We start from the raw sequence: 23,668 nt of genomic DNA, 5'->3' as shown, positions 1-23,668 counted from the left end.
TGTAATAATGCCTCACAAATTAATGCATGTATGTTCGCATTTATTCTGCCTAAAAATTTAACGTTTTGTACTAATTTGTTTTTTTTTTTGCATGCAGATGTTAAATTACTGTTAAAAAGCATCAAAACAAAACTTTTTTTAACTGTTGTTATAAAACATGTAAAGTTTGATGATTGTTCTAAAAAATTACGTTGCATTAAACTAAAAAATAATAAAAAAGCATATTACAAATTTTGTAAAAGATATTTAAAAAAGATGTTTAATTTAACATGAATTCTAGATTGAATTTTCAAAACAACCTATCCCTCATGGGTTTCCTATGCAGATAGGGCCTTTTGAAAATTTAATCGAGAATTCATTTTAAGCTTATATTTTTATTATGTTGTATAAAATTAAGTGTTGTATCCACTTACCATCACTGTGAAATCATCCGATAAGTCATCATCATCTACAATGGTCTCAGGTTTAGTTATTTTTCTTGTGGTTGGACACAGAATTTACACCAATGCGAACCTTTTGCTGCAAATAGACATATGAAATTTATTACTGATTTAATAAAAAAAATCTAAATTTTGGCTCTAAACTGATAAAAGGAACGTAAATAAATGTAATTATTATGAGGAAACAAGAAATATCAATAATGCTACTTACCAAGCTTGCACTAATTTAACAATTACTTTTGGCAACAAACTTTCATTTCATTTGGTTCAATTTATTCAACGTACTCCGATTCCTGAAAAAAACATTTTGAGTTTTACTTACCAGTTTATTGAGCAGTCGTATTGCAACAAAACTTTCAAGATAATAATTATCTTCTTTTATATATTTTTATTTTTTTTAAATATTTTACTTCATCTCTATTTTTTATGTTGTCATGTGTACGCATTTCAATGTATTTTATAATTGATGATTCTGAAAAAAAATAATGGTTCATTAAGATTTTATCCGTCGTAAGCACGAAGCTTTTTAATGATTCAGTTTTCTAATAAGAATTACATTAGATAAATTATTGTGCAAAAATAAACCCATACTTACTTGGATTAACCAACATTTTGTTAAATTTGCCCGGACTGCTCTATCCGTGAAGAGTCGGCCCGCATTCCCCTCCTATTGCCCTCTCGTTCCATCAAACATTCTTATAACGTGTTCACCTCACTCGCATTAGAGGTCCTCATGGCGAAGGTCGTCCTCTTGCTCTTCATAGTTTATCACCTGCAAAGAAATCATCAACAAACCTACTCACCAATTCTACCTCCCCAGTTGCAACACTTTGATTTACCACTTCAACATTAGCCAAATAGTGTGATTTTCACCTTTCACATCCTCTAACTTCATAATAAACAACACAAACTCAACAAATCGACCGCTCTCGTTCGAATCCTCACTTCAAGTGACAGACGTGAACAAACCCAAGTTTATCTTTTAAATATTCAACCAAATGTAAATTATATTCAACAACAAATTTTTTGATTTTCCTAAAACCAAAGCTAACAGTCGAGCACGTTCATTCGAGTTCGGGAAATCTGTTAGCTTTTTGCCTTTAGCATTTTCAACAAACAGGTTATTAAATTAATACTAAATTTTGGTTAATTTAACTGAAAATTGGCAGTGACAAGTACGTTTTTGTTAAAATTTACGAAAGTAAAATCAACAATTTTAATTGTTAAAATTTCTGGGCACGGTCTCTCCGTGTAAGGAGTAGATAGTGTCATTAATTCTTGGATTAATGACTGTCAATAAATATAAATCCCAGAAAATGTTGATTTGAGCATGAGCATGAGCATGAGAGACCACCCATGGTTGTCCTTCTCCGTTGCTGAACAGGACCCTAATATCCTATCAATACAACCGACCCTACGCTTAAACGATCTAATGGTGTTTCCCTTATCAACAGCAAGTATGAATGCGTTGAAAAGATAAAACATCAAGATCATTAAAACTAGATCTGAAGCAAATAGGTAACAGTCATTGGCCACCAACGGCGCCCGCCATGTCAGTTTGTAGATCTCGGGGGGATTGGGACGGGAATGTTAGTTAGCACAGGTTGCTACAAAGGGTGGGTTCTATACGATATCCACACCCCCACGTGTGCCGGAAAACTACTTCTACTTGGGATTTTGTTAGTGGGTAAGGGTAATGGCCAGGATTCAACATAGAGGATGATGATGTGACCCAATAATCAATAAATTTTGTTTAATGGTGTGATGTATTATGCATTCTCAAGGCAAACAGTCGGAGGATGCGGATGAGATTATTTCCGGTTATTTGGTGTTGAGTTCAGCATAAATGATTCAATCTTAGACAGCCGGCTGTGGAAAGATAAAACCAAATAAAATGCGAAAACGCGAAACCGCCCGGACCGAAAAACACACTCAATCGGTGGGAAAACAAAGACGGAAACGGCAACGAAAATCCTGCGTGTTGACCGCGACGCGCACCGTTCAAATTCTCCAAAGCAACTGTCAAACATCGCGAAATCGTCCGGGTCAAAATACAAACAATCGGGGGGAAAACGAAAACGGAAACGGTAACGAAAATCCTGCGTGATGACCGTGACGAGCACCGTTCAAATTCTCCAAAGCAACTCAAATCCCAGAAAAAGTTGATTTAAATGAAAAATTAATCACGATATGTAAAATTTATCAACAAACCGAAAAACCGTAAACACGTATTTTGATTGATACAATCTGAACCATGCTTTAAATGTTTGTCATACCTCCTTACTTCCCAAGCTAAAATCAGTTACGTTTATGTTACTGATTTTTTGATAATTTACCATGCTTAGGAGATAAGAATTTAATAATTTTCTTGAAAACGCAATCGTCTTGATTCCGTGCCTAAACCAAGCCCTCTAGAATATGCAATCATCATAAAAACTAACTTCTTTTGGCATCCACTTCCGACTAAGCCTCCCGAACGGAACGGAAATTGCACCTATATCCAATGAAATAATTTCGGCACTGAAACTAAATATCCTTATTAATCCGGACTCCCGGAAAGGTCCATAGCCAGGCCAAAACCATTTAATTCCGGCCTTCTTTCTTCCGCGAAAGCTCCGCCGGCATTCCGTGGGAGGTTACGGTCTATTAGATGAAAGTGGACTCACCTTCGCCTCTCTCGCTCAATAACTCGAACTCAACAGACCCGCCGATCCTTACGACCCGGGTCGAATCCCTTTGGGGTCCGCAATATGGACCGGCGTGCCGATAGTCATTAAGGTGGAATTAATTGGCAAATAAAATTGGAAATGAAGTCACTCGTTCGGCGTGTATTGCAGCCGTCTCTCGATAGAACAAGATGGGTCGTGGCAGTATCGTGGACGGACCCGTGGTCTATTTCATCTTTTGGGTTCCCATGATGCTGAATTCAGTGTTGAGAAAATATTTAGATTTTGAAAAGCCGATTTCATTTGAATTTGGTTCTATACTTATGTTTTCAATCGGTTGGTGATATTTTTTTCAAACAAATTTCGAATCACTGGCAAACCACCAGGGCCGCCACGCGACGCATCGTTTGCTAATGCAAGCTTGATTATTCCGGGTTGGGGCGCAGGAACCGATGATAACGGACACGAATACCATAGCATTAACCCACAGGGCCAAACCATCGCGTCGTGTCACCGAAGAACCATAAAGGAGGGCAGACACACATATGGCGTGACATTCAGACGCTGTCACTCGTGCAGTTCCGTTCTGGACGTTCATACATTACGTTACGTGAATCAATTTGAACTTATATAAAATTTTGAAGCAATGCTAGTTTTTTCAGTAGTTATTTATGGAATTTAAAAAAAAAATCACGTCGTTTAAGGACAACCCCTCCTTACAACATGTAACTACGTCCCAGCGGACAGTTTCCGTTGGGATAATTTTCTATTGAGCAGGGCAGTTATGCATAAAGGAGTGACTCCTTTTGGAACGTCTCTCGGTTATTTTCGACGACAGTCGGGGGACCACTTTTTTCCCGGTGTCCGTTTATCCGTCCATCTGCCGGGTGCCTTTTTTCGGAGCCACGAAAGATAACGTCCATGTGTCGTCATGCTCAGTATGTAATGTAATGAATATTCTGGCTGATTGGTACTACTCGGCTTTATGGACGATGTAGACCATATGGCAGACAGTCAAGGGCAAGGCTATGTGGACATATCGCAAGAGTTGGTCGAATTAATCAATTAACTAGGCGGTTTTGTTAATTTTACAAAAGAAGAATTCTTGTGAGCTTAAACCGGAAAAGAGTAAGAGATGATCAATGTATTTTTATGTTTAGTTTATTTAGACTTTGTGTCTAAATTTATCTCATGCGGTTCCAAAATTTTTTTCTCAAGTGCATGTATGACCGCAAATTATGTGGAAATTTAATTTTCCGAAAAATTGTGCAAATTTTGAGCTTTCTTGTCTTTGAAAGCGATGATACTGTTGTTGGTTTAAAGTACTTAAGAGTGATGAAAAATAATGAATATCGCGTTTGAAAAAAGTAATTCGGATTTTAAATAAATAAATAAGGATATCTCTAGTGAACTGTTAGATTATTTTCGATATATTTGAGGTCCATTCCATAAATTCCTTCTTTTTTTGTCTGATTTTTTTTTGCTAATAAAGCCATTGCAAATATAAAAAAATATAAAAATTGAAATTACAAGCCTAGGCTTCAACATTTGGAGGAAAAAAGTGTTTTAAAATGCATTTTACAGGCGTACAGTTGCTTTCCAATAATTAGTTATGAAAATATCGAGGTATGGACGGATTTTTTTTTTCGCATTTCATGAAAATTTTAAATGTTTTCAAAGGAGTTCAAACATGCGGAAAATGTTTATAAATGCGGGAAAATGCATTTTAACTGGTTTGCAGTTGATTAACCCTCTACTGCCCAAATTTTTTTTTCGAAAATTTTTATTTTTCCCGTGTTTAGGAGGTCATTTTGAGCAACTTTTGTTCTACGAAAAACTTTACTTCTCTTGTTTTATGTTTTTCTTGTTTCATTTTTAGTATTTTAATTTGCATTTATCTTGCTTAGTTTATGTTTGTTTTTGGTAGTATATGGCCTACTATACCACCTCCTATCATTACATTTTGCCTATCTAATTTTTTCATGTTTTTACAGTAACTTTTTCAATTTTTTGCATGTTTTTCACATTTTCTGCTATAAAATGGAACCATTATCATTTAAATTGTAAATAAATGCGTAGAGGCATAGTCTGGGGCATTAGAAAAATTACTGCATGCTTCTTTTTACTTAAAATATAGGAATTGTTAGTAAAAAAAACAGCCAAAGTTGACCCCTAAAAAAAATACATTTTTAAAAAAATTGGCAAGGTCACATAAAACAAGTCAAATTTCCAACCCTAAAATTTTCCAAAATTTTAAAAGTTCTTCTTTCCAATGCTTTTTGAAGATCAAAAATTGGTTGAAAAATGGATTTTTGGCGATTTTTTGAATCGAAGCCCGTCTAGAGGCGGGGTTGGGTTGTAGAGGGTTAAACTTTAATTTTCATTAAAATTTTGAAGTTTTTCGAAAAAATATTTTTTTTTGCCACCTGATTATTCAGGCCAACTTTGAAGGGAGGGCGACAAAAATTTTGAAAAATATTTGCAGCGGCCTAACTAGGTTTCACACTAATGTCTCACGTGTTCTTTTTTATAATTTTTAATGTCTATTTATCCAGTCTATAGAATAGAAAACAAAATTTGATAATTTCTGAAAATGAAATAAAGTACAAAAGAAATAAAAATAAATAAAAACAATATATCTAGTAAAACTAATCCTTTTTAAGTGTCTTTCAAGTAACGTTTTCAACTGGGTCAAATATGGACTACAGTTTGTGAACTAATTTTATTGTTCTGTTCCTGTTTCAACTGAAATCAATTAAAAATATCAAAACATTCACTCATATTGCGGTACCTAAGTAATATGATAAAATGTAAAAATGTATTTCGAGTTAAAACACATTACTATAAAGTAATACCGAATCAAATAAAAATAAATAATTATTTTTTAAATGATTATTTTTTAAGGATTAGGCTTCACCCCTGATTCAAAGCAATTTTAATTTTAAGCCAAATTTAGGCTAACTGATACCCGAAAAATGTTTGAAAATTATCGTTTACTAAGTATTTTACTATTTCACTATTATTACAACCGAAATCGGGATTTCCAGACATTTTTTTATTTTTATTTTTCAATTTTGGTTAAACCGGGTCAAAATCTTAAAATTTCCGTTTTTTTAATCTCGAGATTCTTGTGCCGGGAAATCCCGGGATGGATGCACTATTTGAAAAGCTGAGAAAATTTTATAAAATTTTCTATTTTGAACATAGTTGATCCGAACATTGATTGGTGAAATGTCGAAAAAAAGATTTTTTTTACCCACTCGGCTCACAATGTTCAATCAATGATAAACAGTTTGGAAACTATTGATCCGTTTGTTAATGTTGAAAACTGAATCTAGAGTAAAATTTCTCAACATTTTGGAAAAAATAATAATTAAATAATAAAAAAAGTGAAAGCTTCCCAAGTGACAAATTCCAAAATGTCGGTGAAAACCAATATTTAAATTACATTAAATAAAGATTGATGGGCAAAATTCGTGTACAAGGCAAATAATTGGGCCACCTAATGTAACATTACAGTTTGAAGCTCTAAACAAACTGGAAAAATTATTATGGATGCCAAACTAACATATTTATAGAGTTTAATAACATATTATCTTAATAAAATCTTACTTTAAGGTTTCATAGTAAAAAGTCAGGTACATAAAACCAGATGGTTTAATCTGAAGAAATAACAACTGTTATTACCAGCTACATTTTAGTTCGAAGACATTAAGTGAACATTATTAGACCGATTCTTCGGCTCCTTTTCAAAAAAATCCAAAGTTTTTTTCAGCGTTTTGGCTGTAGTGGCAAAATAAAAGAAGAAACCCCCCAATGTTTTACATATTTGGAAAGATAATTGATTTTCCTACATAGAAAACGAATCTTATGCTCCTTGAACTGACCGAATTGGTTGAAATTTGAGTTTTTGCCAGCTATTTCTTTGCGTGACGGGACAACGAAAGGAGCAGATTCATGAAAAAACTCCTCTCCCATTCAAAGGCTTACAGACCTTATTTGGTCAATATTTTTGGCTTTTGAGGTTAGAATATATTTAAATCATAATTTAAATGAAATTTTCCATTTAGAAAATCGTATTGAAAATTGAAAAAAGTTACTTTTTGGTGTAGCTTCGCTAAGAATCGGTCATTAACTCATTTACAATTTCAACATAAAACTCCATTTGAAGGTTATCAACTCACCTCACTGGCGTCGTCGCTCCCGACCCGGCCCGGGACGAACTGGTCCCCTGACCGGCCACCCCACCACTCACTCCTCCTCCTCCGCCGCCACCCCCACCAACACCCCCGGCAGCAGCGTGAGTTGGCGAATCCAACGCGCTCCCGCTGCCGCCGGACGAGGTCACCGGTGTGGCGTGCGACACCAGCCAGCCGTCCACCATGTTCCGGGTGGCCTTCCGGATGAAGTAGTCCTGCACAAACTCCTGGTTCTCGTCCAGCCACGACTCCATCCGGGCAAACTCGACATCGTAGCCGACGCCGACGGTGGGTCCCGAACCGGTTCCGGAACTCTGCAGCAGCTGCAGGTGGCTGCCGTGACTGTTGTGATGGTTGTGATGGTTGTTACTGCTGTTGTGCAGCAGCAGGTGGTTCTGCTGTTGATGGTTGCTGCTGCCGACCGTGACGGGAGATTGCTGGCTGTTGATGTTGTTGTTGTTGCTGCTGCTGCTGTGGAGTGGTGGCAGGGGGACACCAGAACGAGAGCCCAACGAAGTATCGAGCCCCACTGTGCCCCCCTGCTCGGCGGGCATCCTGCTCTGAGGCTCTTCTATACTGCGCAAGTGCAGGCCTGCAAAAAATAGGATAAATCGAAGGGGGGAGCATTAATTAAAATTCAAACTGAATTGGTGGGGCGAGCGAGCTGTAATGCAACAATTATTGTGGGGGGAAATGTGGGGCAAAGTTGACTTCAGGATAGGGTAGGCGGAATAGATTGATGAAGCGATTGTGGTTATTTGCGAAGCACGGTTCGAAAAGCTAACTGAATTTGCTAGTAAGTAAATACAGTTTTTACTCAAATATTTAACTGTGCCAGTAGCGATTGCAGCAAGTCCGTATGTCAACTGTCGATATGTTGGGTTATGAGTCCGTTTTAATTATGAGTTATGAAAAGCTCTTAATTAGCTAATAAATTTCCCACCTCAGCCTTTTGCATGTTATTGGGTGTTTGCTGTAAATTAACAGAACCTAGTTTTTGTTGACTAAATCCTGATTGGTATGCCAAATATGTGATAGCAAACATAAAATCGAACTATGTAATCATTGTTTAATGGTGTGCATGTCATTAGCCGTTTTTGTTTTTAATTTACTTTTATCAGATCATCAACACTTTTTATCTTACTTTTGAATTACAAAATTTTCTCCAAAATGGCGATAACAAATATTTTTCATAGGTTGAGTCCAATCGATATCAAGAGAAAATACAAAAAAAAATGCAAAAGTGAAATCATCATTCAGCAATTCCCCACGAAAACAGCATGATTCGAAAAAAAAGTTCTCCGATCGGGCTCAAAATTTTCTGGGGGATCCTTGGCTGAAATAATTAGACCCGTATTTTTTTGTTTGGCCATTAGGGTGACCTACGCCGTGTTAGGGTGGTCCGAAAAATGGCAATTTTCGTCGATTTTCGCAAAAACCACTATTTTCAAAAAATCATATCTTCGCGCCATTTTATCCGATTTTAGCTGTCCTAGATGCAAAAGAAAGGTGATTAGTTTGGCTATTTGGGAAAAATAATAAGAAGTTTCAAAAATCTAGCATAACATTTGAAAAGGTCGTATGAAAACTTAAAATGCTGTTTTGAAGGTCTCGGGACCAAAGAGCCTATGTCTGAAAATATTTGAATCGGATTCCTCTGAAAATTTCACATAACATATCAAAAAAAGGTGAAGTTATGTTTTCGATGCTCTGAGATACGATTTTTTGAAAATAAAAACTGGGTTTTTCGACGCGCCACGCGCAAAAATGGGAAAATGACGAAAACGGGAAAAAACGACTTTTTTCACTAAAACTGCGATAACTTGAAAATTTCAGCGATGACCTATACATGTTAGGGTACCAAAATTTTCGTAATTGAAATACGCAATGCAAAGCTTTAAAAAAAAAATCAGTTTTTATTCGAAAAACATTGATGTTTTTCGGAAAATCGAAAAAAGCATACAAAATTCCCAGCGCAAAAAAAAATTACGAATAAACTTATTGAATAATTTGTTGTATAAACAGAAAAGATGTTTTCTTAATTTCACCAATCCAATCCCTTTACTAAAGAAGTTTAATAATTTTGATAAAAAATATAATGCCAATTTGGACAAAAAATAAAAATCTGGCAAAATTTGTCGAAATCTGCAAAAGTTGATTCTGTTTCTGGGCACTTGAAAAATCAATAATTCCCAGATTTATCTGAGAACCTGGCAACCATGTAATAAATTTTAGTATTTTTGTATTTTTTGTTTTTTTGTATTTTTTGTTTTTTTGTTTTTTTGTATTTTTGTATTTTTGTATTTTTGTATTTTTGTATTTTTGTATTTTTGTATTTTTGTATTTTTGTATTTTTGTATTTTTGTATTTTTGTATTTTTGTATTTTTGTATTTTTGTATTTTTGTATTTTTGTATTTTTGTATTTTGTATTTTTGTATTTTTGTATTTTTGTATTTTTGTATTTTTGTATTTTTGTATTTTTGTATTTTTGTATTTTTGTATTTTTGTATTTTTGTATTTTTGTATTTTTGTATTTTTGTATTTTTGTATTTTTGTATTTTTGTATTTTTGTATTTTTGTATTTTTGTATTTTTGTATTTTTTGTATTTTTGTATTTTTGTATTTTTGTATTTTTGTATTTTTGTATTTTTGTATTTGTATTTTTGTATTTTTGTATTTTTGTATTTTTGTATTTTTGTATTTTTGTATTTTTGTATTTTTGTATTTTTGTATTTTTTGTATTTTTGTATTTTTGTATTTTTGTATTTTTGTATTTTTGTATTTTTGTATTTTTGTATTTTTGTATTTTTGTATTTTTGTATTTTTGTATTTTTGTATTTTTGTATTTTTGTATTTTTGTATTTTTGTATTTTTGTATTTTTGTATTTTTGTATTTTTGTATTTTTGTATTTTTGTATTTTTGTATTTTTGTATTTTTGTATTTTTGTATTTTTGTATTTTTGTATTTTGTATTTTTGTATTTTTGTATTTTTGTATTTTTGTATTTTGTATTTTTGTATTTTTGTATTTTTGTATTTTTGTATTTTTGTATTTTTGTATTTTTGTATTTTGTATTTTTGTATTTTTGTATTTTTGTATTTTTGTATTTTTGTATTTTTGTATTTTTGTATTTTTGTATTTTTGTATTTTTGTATTTTTGTATTTTTGTATTTTTGTATTTTTGTATTTTTGTATTTTTGTATTTTTGTATTTTTGTATTTTGTATTTTGTATTTTTGTATTTTTGTATTTTTGTATTTTGTATTTTTGTATTTTTGTATTTTTGTATTTTGTATTTTTGTATTTTTGTATTTTTGTATTTTTGTATTTTTGTATTTTTGTATTTTTGTATTTTTGTATTTTTGTATTTTTGTATTTTTGTATTTTTGTATTTTTGTATTTTTGTATTTTTGTATTTTTGTATTTTTGTATTTTTGTATTTTTGTATTTTTGTATTTTTGTATTTTTGTATTTTTGTATTTTTGTATTTTTGTATTTTTGTATTTTTGTATTTTTGTATTTTTGTATTTTTGTATTTTTGTATTTTTGTATTTTTGTATTTTTGTATTTTTGTATTTTTGTATTTTTGTATTTTTGTATTTTTGTATTTTTGTATTTTTGTATTTTTGTATTTTTGTATTTTTGTATTTTTGTATTTTTGTATTTTTGTATTTTTGTATTTTTGTATTTTTGTATTTTTGAATTTTTGAATTTTTGTATTTTTGTATTTTTGTATTTTTGTATTTTTGTATTTTTGTATTTTTGTATTTTTGTATTTTTGTATTTTTGTATTTTTGTATTTTTGTATTTTTGTATTTTTGTATTTTTGTATTTTTGTATTTTTGTATTTTTGTATTTTTGCATTTTTTTTATTTTTGTATTTTTGTATTTTTGTATTTTTGTATTTTTGTATTTTTGTATTTTTGTATTTTTGTATTTTTGTATTTTTGTATTTTTGTATTTTTGTATTTTTGTATTTTTGTATTTTTGTATTTTTGTATTTTGTATTTTTGTATTTTTGTATTTTTGTATTTTTGTATTTTTGTATTTTTTGTATTTTTGTATTTTTGTATTTTTGTATTTTTGTATTTTTGTATTTTGTATTTTTGTATTTTTGTATTTTTGTATTTTTGTATTTTGTATTTTTGTATTTTTGTATTTTTGTATTTTTGTATTTTTGTATTTTTGTATTTTTGTATTTTTGTATTTTTGTATTTTGTATTTTTGTATTTTTGTATTTTTGTATTTTTGTATTTTTGTATTTTTGTATTTTTGTATTTTTGTATTTTTGTATTTTTGTATTTTTGTATTTTTGTATTTTTGTATTTTTGTATTTTTGTATTTTTGTATTTTTGTATTTTTGTATTTTTGTATTTTTGTATTTTTGTATTTTTGTATTTTTGTATTTTTGTATTTTTGTATTTTTGTATTTTTGTATTTTTGTATTTTTGTATTTTTGTATTTTGTATTTTTGTATTTTTGTATTTTTGTATTTTTGTATTTTTGTATTTTTGTATTTTTGTATTTTTGTATTTTTGTATTTTTGTATTTTTGTATTTTTGTATTGTTTTGATATTTTTGTATTGTTTTTGTATTTTTGTATTTTTGTATTTTTGTATTTTTGTATTTTTGTATTTTTGTATTTTTGTATTTTTGTATTTTTGTATTTTTGTATTTTTGTATTTTTGTATTTTTGTATTTTTGTATTTTTGTATTTTTGTATTTTTGTATTTTTGTATTTTTGTATTTTTGTATTTTTGTATTTTTGTATTTTTGTATTTTTGTATTTTTGTATTTTTGTATTTTTGTATTTTTGTATTTTTGTATTTTTGTATTTTTGTATTTTTGTATTTTTGTATTTTTGTATTTTTGTATTTTTGTATTTTTGTATTTTTGTATTTTTGTATTTTTGTATTTTTGTATTTTTGTATTTTTGTATTTTTGTATTTTTGTATTTTTGTATTTTTGTATTTTTGTATTTTTGTATTTTTGTATTTTTGTATTTTTGTATTTTTGTATTTTTGTATTTTTGTATTTTTGTATTTTTGTATTTTTGTATTTTTGTATTTTTGTATTTTTGTATTTTTGTATTTTTGTATTTTTGTATTTTTGTATTTTTGTATTTTTGTATTTTTGTATTTTTGTATTTTTGTATTTTTGTATTTTTGTATTTTTGTATTTTTGTATTTTTGTATTTTTGTATTTTTGTATTTTTGTATTTTGTATTTTTGTATTTTTGTATTTTTGTATTTTTGTATTTTTGTATTTTTGTATTTTTGTATTTTTGTATTTTTGTATTTTTGTATTTTTGTATTTTTGTATTTTTGTATTTTTTTATTTTTTTATTTTTTTATTTTTGTATTTTTGTATTTTTGTATTTTTGTATTTTTGTATTTTTGTATTTTTGTATTTTTGTATTTTTGTATTTTTGTATTTTTGTATTTTGTATTTTTGTATTTTTGTATTTTTGTATTTTTGTATTTTTGTATTTTTGTATTTTTGTATTTTTGTATTTTTGTATTTTTGTATTTTTGTATTTTTGTATTTTTGTATTTTTGTATTTTTGTATTTTTGTATTTTTGTATTTTTGTATTTTTGTATTTTTGTATTTTTGTATTTTGTATTTTTGTATTTTTGTATTTTTGTATTTTTGTATTTTTGTATTTTTGTATTTTTGTATTTTTGTATTTTTGTATTTTGTATTTTGTATTTTTGTATTTTTGTATTTTTGTATTTTTGTATTTTTGTATTTTTGTATTTTTGTATTTTTGTATTTTTGTATTTTTGTATTTTTGTATTTTTGTATTTTTGTATTTTTGTATTTTTGTATTTTTGTATTTTGTATTTTTGTATTTTTGTATTTTTGTATTTTTGTATTTTTGTATTTTTGTATTTTTGTATTTTTGTATTTTTGTATTTTTTTATTTTTGTATTTTTGAATTTTTGTATTTTGTATTTTTGTATTTTTGTATTTTTGTATTTTTGTATTTTTGTATTTTTGTATTTTTGTATTTTTGTATTTTTGTATTTTTGTATTTTTGTATTTTTGTATTTTTGTATTTTTGTATTTTTGTATTTTTGTATTTTTGTATTTTTGTATTTTTGTATTTTTGTATTTTTGTATTTTTGTATTTTTGTATTTTTGTATTTTTGTATTTTTGTATTTTTGTATTTTTGTATTTTTGTATTTTTGTATTTTTGTATTTTTGTATTTTTGTATTTTTGTATTTTTGTATTTTTGTATTTTTGTATTTTTGTATTTTTGTATTTTTGTATTTTTGTATTTTTGTATTTTTGTATTTTTGTATTTTTGTATTTTTGTATTTTTGTATTTTTGTATTTTTGTATTTTTGTATTTTTATATTTACTTATAACCAAAACTTTAACCCTATAAATTTCCCGCGAAGGTAAAACCCCTTTCCTCCCACGAATTACCTTGCTTATTTTTCTTGTAACGACAACCATTGAAGCGACACATGCTAGCACTTTGGCCCATCAGGGCCTTGAGTTGCGTCTCCGGTGGAAAAGTCCGTTCTCTTCCGGTGTCCGTGTCCGGACGTCGACCGCCGTAAATCTGGAGCTGCCACCAACACTACCACTACTACTATTTATTCTACTATTTGTACTACGAGTCACACTTAAACTTATCCAACTTTTGCCACGCCAGTTTCTCTTTCCACTGGATCTCGCAACACTGCTGCTGTGCTTCATTTCTTACATTTCTTGGCTCTAGTGTCGCAATAAAATCGCAATTCTTGGCCACCACCGTGGACACCCCCGGCGTGACGACGACGACGGAGACTTTCCGGTTCCGGTTGCACTGTTTCTGCACAACAGTGCTGTTATTTCACTACGATCCATTGTGATTTGCACCGGGGTTGGCTGGCAACACTGTTTTTTTCGCTTCAGATTTTTCTGTTTTATTTTTCAGTTGGCCGTCAATGGCACGTGCTGCTGTGCACTTTCTCCTTTTTCATGAGCATTGTTCTTGTGTTAAAGCAATGTACTTTGAATCTCGGAAAGCACAAAAGCGTTTTGTTCACTTGCACAGGTTCGATTTGTATTGCTGTTTGAAAAAAGAAGTTGTCGTTTCAACAGGGTTTTTCGGCGTTTTTCTCAAACGATTCTTTGAAGTTGACGGTAGGATCTGAAGCAACATTTGCACTGAAACTGTGTAAAGCTTGTCGTTTTCACTAGGTTATCAAAATAACTATTTGAAAATCTTATGTGGTCCACCAGTTTACCCCCTCCGATAAAATTGTTGAAACAAACGACTCGTTTTTCACCCCCTCAATAAATGGCCATCATTTTTATTGCTTAATTACCTATTCATCTTCCAGTTTCGTATTCCCCTCCCACCATCCACTACTCAACTGTCAATGAAGATTTAAAAAACAACCGATTTTTATGAGTCCACACAATCCATGCTTAAAATTATGGCCGAGTGCCATCCACACGGTCGTACGTCGATTTTGTTTTATGGCAGAGAGGTGATTGTGGTGGTGGCTGAAATTACTGCCAAACTGGCCGCCGGATCGGTTGGTCGTAATGGCACGGCTGTGTGTTGTGGGCATCATTCAAGTGCAGTGCAGGATATTTTGGGAGGAATTACCGTGGAATGTTGCAAATTGAACAAAGATGTAGCTGTACAACTTAACTTGTATCAATAGTTCCACCAAATTTGAGCTTGATCAGAAAATGTTGATTTCGAGCGATGTGTACATTTGAGGTGAAAATCGATTAGCAAAAACTGAAAAATTCAAAATAATGTGAATTCTCCAGATATCTTCATAATTCAATGAAAATTTTAAAATAATTAAATTATGTATTTTTTGTAAGGTGTAAAATTGAGATTTTTCGAACAATTTTGTCGATTTGATCATTTTGATTTTGCTAGTTCAAAAAAGATTTGTATCCCTCAGCTGCAACCAAGGTCAAAAATACACATTAATATTAGTTTTTCTAAGGTTTTATGTCTTTTTAGATCTTTGGTCTCATAATAAAAATTTAGTAGATTAGATATTATATATTTGATTAAAAATGCATAAATACACGTTCCACAATGTATTTTTTAAAGTTGACAAACGATTGTATATGTTTTTGGATGAAAATCTATTTCATTCAGCAGTGGCTGTTTTTGTCTTCTATTTTTTTGATTTAATTTGAAGGAGAGTTCTGGAATAAAAATTTGAAATAAAATTCAGAGATTTATTATAAAAACTAGAGAATTAACAAATTATGTTTTGAACAATATTAAAAGTTTTTTACTAACAAAATAAATATGAACAATATTTAATATAATTTGTTGAAATATATTTGAGAAAATAATAAAACTGTTGAATAAATTCCAACTAGTAATTCGACGCTATTATTGGGTAAGCTATACAAGTTGAAGCATTAAGAAATTATTGGAATTGTTTATAAGTAGTTATGGTTTAAACTAAACATAACTAAAATAAAACAATAGAAAAGTAAAAACTTATTGGTTTAAATTGATTGTGATTTAAAAATTAAACAAACATTTCAATTGATATTCAAATATAAGTTAAAAAAAAAACGTGAAGCTAAAATATTTTTTTACATAAAGCAAAAAAACACATAAAGGTGCCATCCATAAAACATGTAGACATAATAAAGCAGATTATTTTTGAATTCTAGAGAAACTTTTATGTTCAACCTTATTTTAAAAGGAAATTTAAAAATATATCGCAATAGCTAAAAAAAAAATCTTTTTTAAACAACTAGAAATAAATATGAACATCAATTTTATAAAAAAAAATCATGATTTTACCGAAATGAATTTTATTGCTTGTTTCGGCCACAACTAAAAATTTTCTTTAAATTTCACTAGAAATTCTATCATTGACATTAATTCATTTTATCAAATTCCAATTCGGATATTTACATCGATGCTGTCTTAAGCCAAGTTGTAGGTATGAGGAGAAGAGTTTTGAAAAACAAAATACAATTTTTATTTCACTTTCGCAAAACGAAATGGTTTTGTTTTTTTTTGCGATAATTAAGCATTAAAACAATAACTTAGATATGTTAGGGGCCCATCCATAAACCACGTGGACACTTTTTTGAAATCTCAGAAGAGCCACCGTGACCTCCGACTCAAATTTTCCTTTTTCTTTAAATTGAAACAACATTTCATTTGTTTTAAGTTTAGGGCGATTGAAGGTGTAGATGAACAAGCATTTTTGAATTTGGTTTTTCGTAAGTAGGCTAAGGCTCTTACGTCTTTTTGAAAACTAATCCGAGAAATTTTTATTTTTTGACATAAAAATCGGTCCAGAGGCTTTTTTAGCAACCTGGAATTCAATCATCAAAGGTTTTGAAGAAAATTCATTGGAAATTTTTCAATCTTCTGGAAAAAACAATTTCATTTAAAAAAACACTTTGGCGGATAGTTAAAAACAGCGTTTAATTTTGATTATTTTGATTTTGATTAATTCTATTTTAAAAGTTTAAAAGATACTTCATCAGCTCAAAAAACGTAAATTTTCAAAAATGGTTAGTTTACGCAATCCCTTTTTCTGCTAGTAAAAGAAATTTATGGGTGATTTTTATAAGGTGTAGTTTTTTTTCTGAATTCTTCTTATTAATACATTTAATTTTGCCAAATCAAAAAACAAAACTCGTTCCTAAACCGATGGATATCACAATTTTTTTTAAAATAGTTAGTATGTCGTCGCCGTCGTGCTAACTTGTCGCACGTGCATTTTGGGCCAAATTGAGTTAAGAACGCCATTTTGTGCAGCTAACAATGCCTCACCTTTTGACCTTCACAGATCCCCAAAATTAAATTTTAATCCTGAGATATTCAATAAAAACCGAAAATACTCCGTGCACTTTTGTCACTTTACAAATTAATTTAGTTCCAATCTTGTCGTGCTATCTTGTCGCTCACTGAAAATTGATGTAATTGCGACAACTGGCCAAAGGGATTTCAGATTCAGAACGCGTTTGACGCACGTGCAAGTTAGACTACCACTTATAACTCGGGACTCCAGCAACCAACTCCAACCAAACTTCGGGCCAAACAAAACATGTTTGTTATTGTTTACATTGCGTGCTCTTGTTTTTGTTTATTCAAGGTCAAACATTAAAACGCGTTTTTCTAGGAACGTCAAAATGGCGGGTGCGACATGATAGCACGACGACGTCGATGTGTGAGATTTTAGGTTATTTTTTTCGATATTTTTAAATTATTCAAATTCCAATTATGACAAGTTAACGCCTGTTGACGGTAACGGATACAACAGCTTTAAGTACCGCTCTCCTCCGCTTGTACAGTAACTGTACAGTCAAATATCTGCACCATGCCACGTCACATACACACCACCCTCGACCATTTCGGTAGTGGTGAATATTAAAAGTGTAACTTTATGATTTCAATTATCATGGTCGTTATGAAAAATTAATTGAACATTTTTATCGCTTTTTGGTTTTACGACCAACTCCGGCGACTCATCTGCCCCACGGCCGCCGTTTGGCTCTGACTACCTTTTTGCATTATTCTTCTTCTTGGAGTTGAAGTTGGGGTGGTGGTGGGGGGACATGGGAGGGGGTGTGGGAGGATTGTTTTTACGAGCGCCACCGGCGGCCAAAAAGCGCGTGCCGGCTTGCATGGCAATCGAGTGATTTGAAGGAGGAGGCACGCGAGTCATTCAAATTTTTGGCCGGCTGCCGAAAAGTGACCCAGTGGAGGGGTAGTAAGACGGTGAGAAGTATATTTAATTGTTTTGTTTATGATTGAGAATCGCATTCGGAATTGAGGGTGAGGGGGGCATTTTCGATTTGTGTTCTTCTTGTTTCAATAAACTGGTTTTCAAAGTCGGCAGTGTGAGTGGAATATTGAATATTAATATTTGGGTTGAAACCTTAATGTCATGGCTACTGTAAAATGCTTGAAAAAGGATTAGATCTGTTTTAAAATAAAGTGATTTTTAATTTATTTCCAACTTATTTTGCAGTAAATCCAAGTTTCAGATTTCATATTTTTTTCCAGTATTTTCCAGCATGAAAAAAAAAATTACATTTAAATTTATCTTGCTTTATTCTAAAATTTCATAAATATTGTATTGAGTTGTGCTCTGGAAAAATACACAAAGCATGAACTTTTCTAAATGAATTCCTGAGAAAGCTAAAAAAATTGCACTATTTCTTTGAAATTCTACACATAAAATCCTACTGTTCAACTTTAGAAAGCCAGAAATTAAAGCAGATTTGCCTAGAGTAAGCAATGCTTCACCATAAGAAAACTGCAAGAAATGGTGTCAATTTACAATTAATTATTTTAGTCGGACCACAAACCGCTTTGCAAAAGATCCTATGGAGCTGAGGTTGACACTGAGTCGCTGAGCGTCTCGATGAAAGTGTTACGAGAAAATTGAATTTCTAGATTTTTTCAGCTTTTGTTTGCTTGCTTTTTCATTTCGTATTTTCTGTTTGTTATCTATTTTGCATGCCTATTTTTTTTTGTTTTTATTTCTATATCTGTACGGTTTCTTAGTATTTCTAGATTTTTTTCCTGTCTTTTCTGTCTTTTCTGTTTTTTCTGTCTTTTCTGTCTTTTCTGTCTTTTCTGTCTTTTCTGTCTTTTCTGTCTTTTCTGTCTTTTCTGTCTTTTCTTTCTTTTCTGTCTTTTCTGTCTTTTCTGTCTTTTCTGTCTTTTCTGTCTTTTCTGCCTTTTCTATCTTTTCTGTCTTTTCTGTCTTTTCTGTATTTTCTGTCTTTTCTGTCTTTTCTGTCTTTTCTGTCTTTTCTGTCTTTTCTGTCTTTTCTGTCTTTTCTGTCTTTTCTGTCTTTTCTGTCTTTTCTGTCTTTTCTGTCTTTTCTGTCTTTTCTGTCTTTTCTGTCTTTTCTGTCTTTTCTGTCTTTTCTGTTTTTTCTGTCTTTTATGTCTTTTCTGTATTTTCTGTCTTTTCTGTCTTTTCTGTCTTTTCTGTCTTTTCTGTCTTTTCTGTCTTTTCTGTCTTTTCTGTCTTTTCTGTCTTTTTTGTCTTTTCTGTCTTTTCTGTCTTTTCTGTCTTTTCTGTATTTTCTGTCTTTTCTGTCTTTTCTGTCTTTTCTGTCTTTTCTGTCTTTTCTGTCTTTTCTGTCTTTTCTGTCTTTTCTGTCTTTTCTGTCTTTTCTGTCTTTTCTGTCTTTTCTGTCTTTTCTGTCTTTTCTGTCTTTTCTGTCTTTTCTGTCTTTTCTGTCTTTTCTGTCTTTTCTGTCTTTTCTGTCTTTTCTGTCTTTTCTGTCTTTTCTGTCTTTTCTGTCTTTTCTGTCTTTTCTGTCTTTTCTGTCTTTTCTGTCTTTTCTGTCTTTTCTGTCTTTTCTGTCTTTTCTGTCTTTTCTGTCTTTTCTGTCTTTTCTGTCTTTTCTGTCTTTTCTGTCTTTTCTGTCTTTTCTGTCTTTTCTGTCTTTTCTGTCTTTTCTGTCTTTTCTGTCTTTTCTGTCTTTTCTGTCTTTTCTGTCTTTTTCTGTCTTTTCTGTCTTTCGTGTCTTTTTTCTCTTTGTCTGTTTTTTGTCTGTTTTCTAAAAACAGTGTTTTCATACATGATTTGATTTGAGTCGAGTTGCAACAATGTGATGGCATGAAACTTTTCAAAAGGATTTAAATCAAAACAAAGCAATTTAACGCATAAATGGCTTCTCTTGGACGCTCCATCTAACCATAATTCATGCCAATTTCTACCTTTTCCAGAACAAAACAGTTTCTCAAATCTCGAATGCTATTATCCTGCACGAAAACCCCTTTACCGGTAATATTTATCACACAATGGGCCCCAGCAACACCTTTTCCTCGAGCTCCAACCTGTTCACTAAATGATGGCAATTCTGCTAACAATAATGTCCGGTTGAATTCACCTAGTGTTATGGGGAGACTTTTCTCGTAATTTAAAAGTTTGCATCATTGCTTTTGAGACGTTTTCTTCTAGAGATTCATAATTTAAATCTAGGAAGCAAATTAAAACTTTTTTCAACAATTCTGACCTTTTTTCCTGCAAAAAGGTAAAATGTCAAGCAACTTGGCATCACCTTAACAATGCCTTCCAGGCTTATCCTCGTGCCTTATTGTTTCCAACAGCAACAGAAAAAAAAACAGGGACGATGCCGAGCAATCCTTTTGGTTAGCAGGATAATAGACGCTGGTGGGGGAAGACACGTCCACATTAAAAGTGAAATATTACATCTGTTGCGAAAGGTGCGTTTATTTTGGAAGAATGAATTAGGATAAAAGCGAAAGGGAGGCTTGTTTGGGGGAGGGTGGTTTCTGTGGGAAAAACCAGCCTCTTTGAGACTTTTATGAAGAAGGCAAACGCCTTTTCGGCCAAATTGCGGGGTCTTGATAGCTTTTGACCTTTTGCCAATATTGTTATCATCATTTTCAGCAACTGGCTGTGTGGCCACGACCAGGATGTTATGGGTTTATTAATAAATTGATGGTGATGTATGTGGTAGCCACGTGGCGAAGCCAGGAAAGTGGAGTTAATGGAAATGCCTTAACCTATCGCCATTCAATGATAACGACTGGTCGGACCCAATTTGGTCAATAAACTGTGGGGAAACGATAAATCTGTTGGGCAGGATAGAAACGGAAGTGATTTTTGGACGAAATATATTTTCACTTATTTTAGAAAATTCATCCACACTAGTTATAATTATTTTAATTTCAAATAAATTTGTCCAAGACAGGTAGAAACTAAATTGAAACAAACATCTTTTACAGTGTTTCCTAGCCAAGAAATCTAAGAAAGAGAAAAAAATGTATTATTTATCACCACAACCAATTGCAGGATGTAATTTGCAGCTCGTTCGGAAGTCGATTCGGAATTTCTTTTTGGCTTTTTCTGATCTGTTTTGGTCAGTGATTTCCGGAATTTCTTCCTATCGAAGGGACGCCATCTGAGCTCTGATTCTGTTGCCGAAATCCGGAGGATGGATAAACTTTCCCACAAGATGAATGACCGCTTGATTTGTTCGCTAAAAGTATGGCCAAGAGCAAAGGAAAAACTTTTGGAATAAATGGCGGCAGTGGGGACAAATTGAAGTAATTTTTGTAGTATTTCTTGTTGCGGAGATTCCGACTGTTGATGTTCTCGGTTTGAATTTCTCTTGAGTCAACCCCCCTAAATGTAATGAAAAATGTTCTTTACATTTTAAAAGCTCATCGATGTCAACGGTATCGCGGGGACGTGACTCAAGAAAAGTCCCCCCCTTAACATAAAGAAACATCGTCGTCATCCATCGCAAAGTTTACGCCATCATCGCCCGAGACACGACTGATAAAAGTGAAAGCGAACCCCGTCACACGTGGTTTGACTTTTGCGGAACACCGCGAAAAGCTCCACACCCCCTCAAACCAAAGCTCTGTTGACTCGTGCGGTTGGGGCTGGTGCGGTCTGTGCTGGCTCCAAGATAAGAACGACGATGGAAGATGACGATGAGTTGTTGGAAGAGAGATAAAAGTGGATATCGGCGCAAACCTGCGGAATTTCGGTGGAAATTTAGGCGCTTTTTGACAATATGACGATGAGAGGGCCATTACGGTGCTAAAAAAAACGAAGATCCTGTCGAAGGACAAAGTGAACATTATTCTGTATGTTTACAACCAATCACATTCACACACATTCACGAGCGCGAGTCAAAAAAGCCAATAGACAAAGTCACACTTTTTTGTGTGTGTGTTCTCGGCTGTTGATTGAAAAAGTTTGTCATGCGGTATTCGTTTCTCGTTTGAAGAGGATGGCGACGTTAGGGTGATTTGGAAAGTTCAAAAATAAAGAATTCTTCTTTATTCGATCAGTAATTTGAGAACACGAAAAAATCTTAAACTGGAAATCACTTTATTTATTCTAGTGACGAATGACCAATAGGGTGCCCAGAAAAAATGACCCCCTGCTTCACAAGCGGAAAACGGTTTTTTGCGTTATTTTAAGCATCTGTGTAAATTTTGAGTGAAATTGGATGAGATCAACCCATTGATACGCGAGCCTAAAGTTGATGAAAAAAAATGTTTTGCATACAAAAATGACTTTTTTAAATCGCTAATAACTTTTGCGAATATTTGGATGGAAGTAGCGCACCATGCAGACCAATCCGTAAGAAACTTGCGTTTTCCATACATTTTTTCGATTTTTCCCATACAAACTTCATGCCCGAGTATCAATGGGTAAATGTTGACCGATTTTGCTCATATTTGACCCATTATCCTAAAATAGCTCAAGGAACAATATTCAGCTTGTGGAGCGAGGTTTTGAGAAAAAGTCCTATATTCCGGGCACCCTAACAGGTGTATAATGCATTTTAAAACACTTTTTTCATTAATAATGTGGAAACCATGGCTCGTTTTTTTCAATTTTTATACTTTTTTATTTTTTTGCAACAATGTTGTTTTTTTTTAAATAATATTTAATCTCTTTTGATTTTTTTGAATGTTTTTGAATCTCTTTGAATGTTTGGAATCTCTTTGAATCTTTTGAATCTTTTTGATTTTTTTTTATCTTTTTGAATCTTGTTGAATCTTTTTGAACCGTTTTGAATCTTTTTGAATCTTTTTGAATCTTTTTGAATCTTTTTGAATCTTTTTGAATCTTTTTTGAATCTTTTTGAATTTTTTTGAATCTTTTTGAATCTTTTTGAATCTTTTTGAATCTTTTTGAATCTTTTTAAATCTTTTTGAATCTTTTTGAATCTTTTTAAATCTTTTTGAATCTTTTGGAATCTTTTTGTATCTTTTTGAATCTTTTTGAATCTTTTTGAATCTCTTTGAATCTTTTTAAATATTTTTGAATCTTTTTAAATATTTTTGAATCTTTTTGAATCTTTTTGAATCTTTTTGAAGCTTTTTGAATCTTTTTGAATCTTTTTAAATATTTTTGAATCTTTTTGCATCTTTTTGAATCTTTTTGAATCTTTTTGAATCTTTTTGAAGCTTTTTGAATCTTTTTGAATCTTTTTAAATCTTATTGAATCTTTTTGAATCTTTTTAAATATTTTTGAATCTTTTTGAATCTTTTTGAATCTCTTTGAATCTTTTTAAATATTTTTGAATCTTTTTGAATCTTTTTGAATCTTTTTGAAGCTTTTTGTAGCTTTTTGAATCTTTTTGAATCTTTTTAAATATTTTTGAATCTTTTTGCATCTTTTTGAATCTTTTTGAATCTTTTTGAATCTATTTGAATCTTTTTGAATCTTTTTGAATCTTTTTGAATCTTTTTAAATCTTTTTGAATCTCTTTGAATCTTTTTGAAACTTTTTGAATCTTTTTGAATCTTTTTGAATCTTTTTGAATCTTTTTGAATCTTTTTGAACCTTTTTGAATCTTTTAAATCCTTTTGAATCATTTTGAATCTTATTATTTTGAAAG

General features: G+C 31.0%; 1 protein-coding gene across 9 annotated transcripts in view; it reads right to left on the bottom strand.

The window, feature by feature from the left end:
• The window catches only part of LOC120425148 (dual 3',5'-cyclic-AMP and -GMP phosphodiesterase 11-like), a 271,336-nt gene that overhangs the window by 64,470 nt on the left and 183,198 nt on the right, over nt 1–23,668 (bottom strand). For 5 of the 9 annotated variants that reach the window (XM_052707524.1, XM_052707525.1, XM_052707523.1 and 2 more), the window contains one exon: nt 7,291–7,897. In XM_052707524.1, coding sequence (XP_052563484.1) covers nt 7,291–7,859 — 569 coding nt within the window. In that variant the 5' untranslated portion in view covers nt 7,860–7,897. Of the gene's footprint in view, nt 1–7,290; nt 7,898–13,740; nt 14,372–23,668 lie in introns of all 9 variants that reach the window. The other 4 variants (XM_039589572.2, XM_039589574.2, XM_039589573.2 and 1 more) reach the window with 1 other exon arrangement.

This window comes from Culex pipiens, chromosome 2 (genome assembly GCF_016801865.2).
Source record: "Culex pipiens pallens isolate TS chromosome 2, TS_CPP_V2, whole genome shotgun sequence".
NCBI classification, from domain to species: domain Eukaryota; kingdom Metazoa; phylum Arthropoda; class Insecta; order Diptera; family Culicidae; genus Culex; species Culex pipiens.
This window is presented reverse-complemented; position numbering and strand designations above follow the sequence as displayed.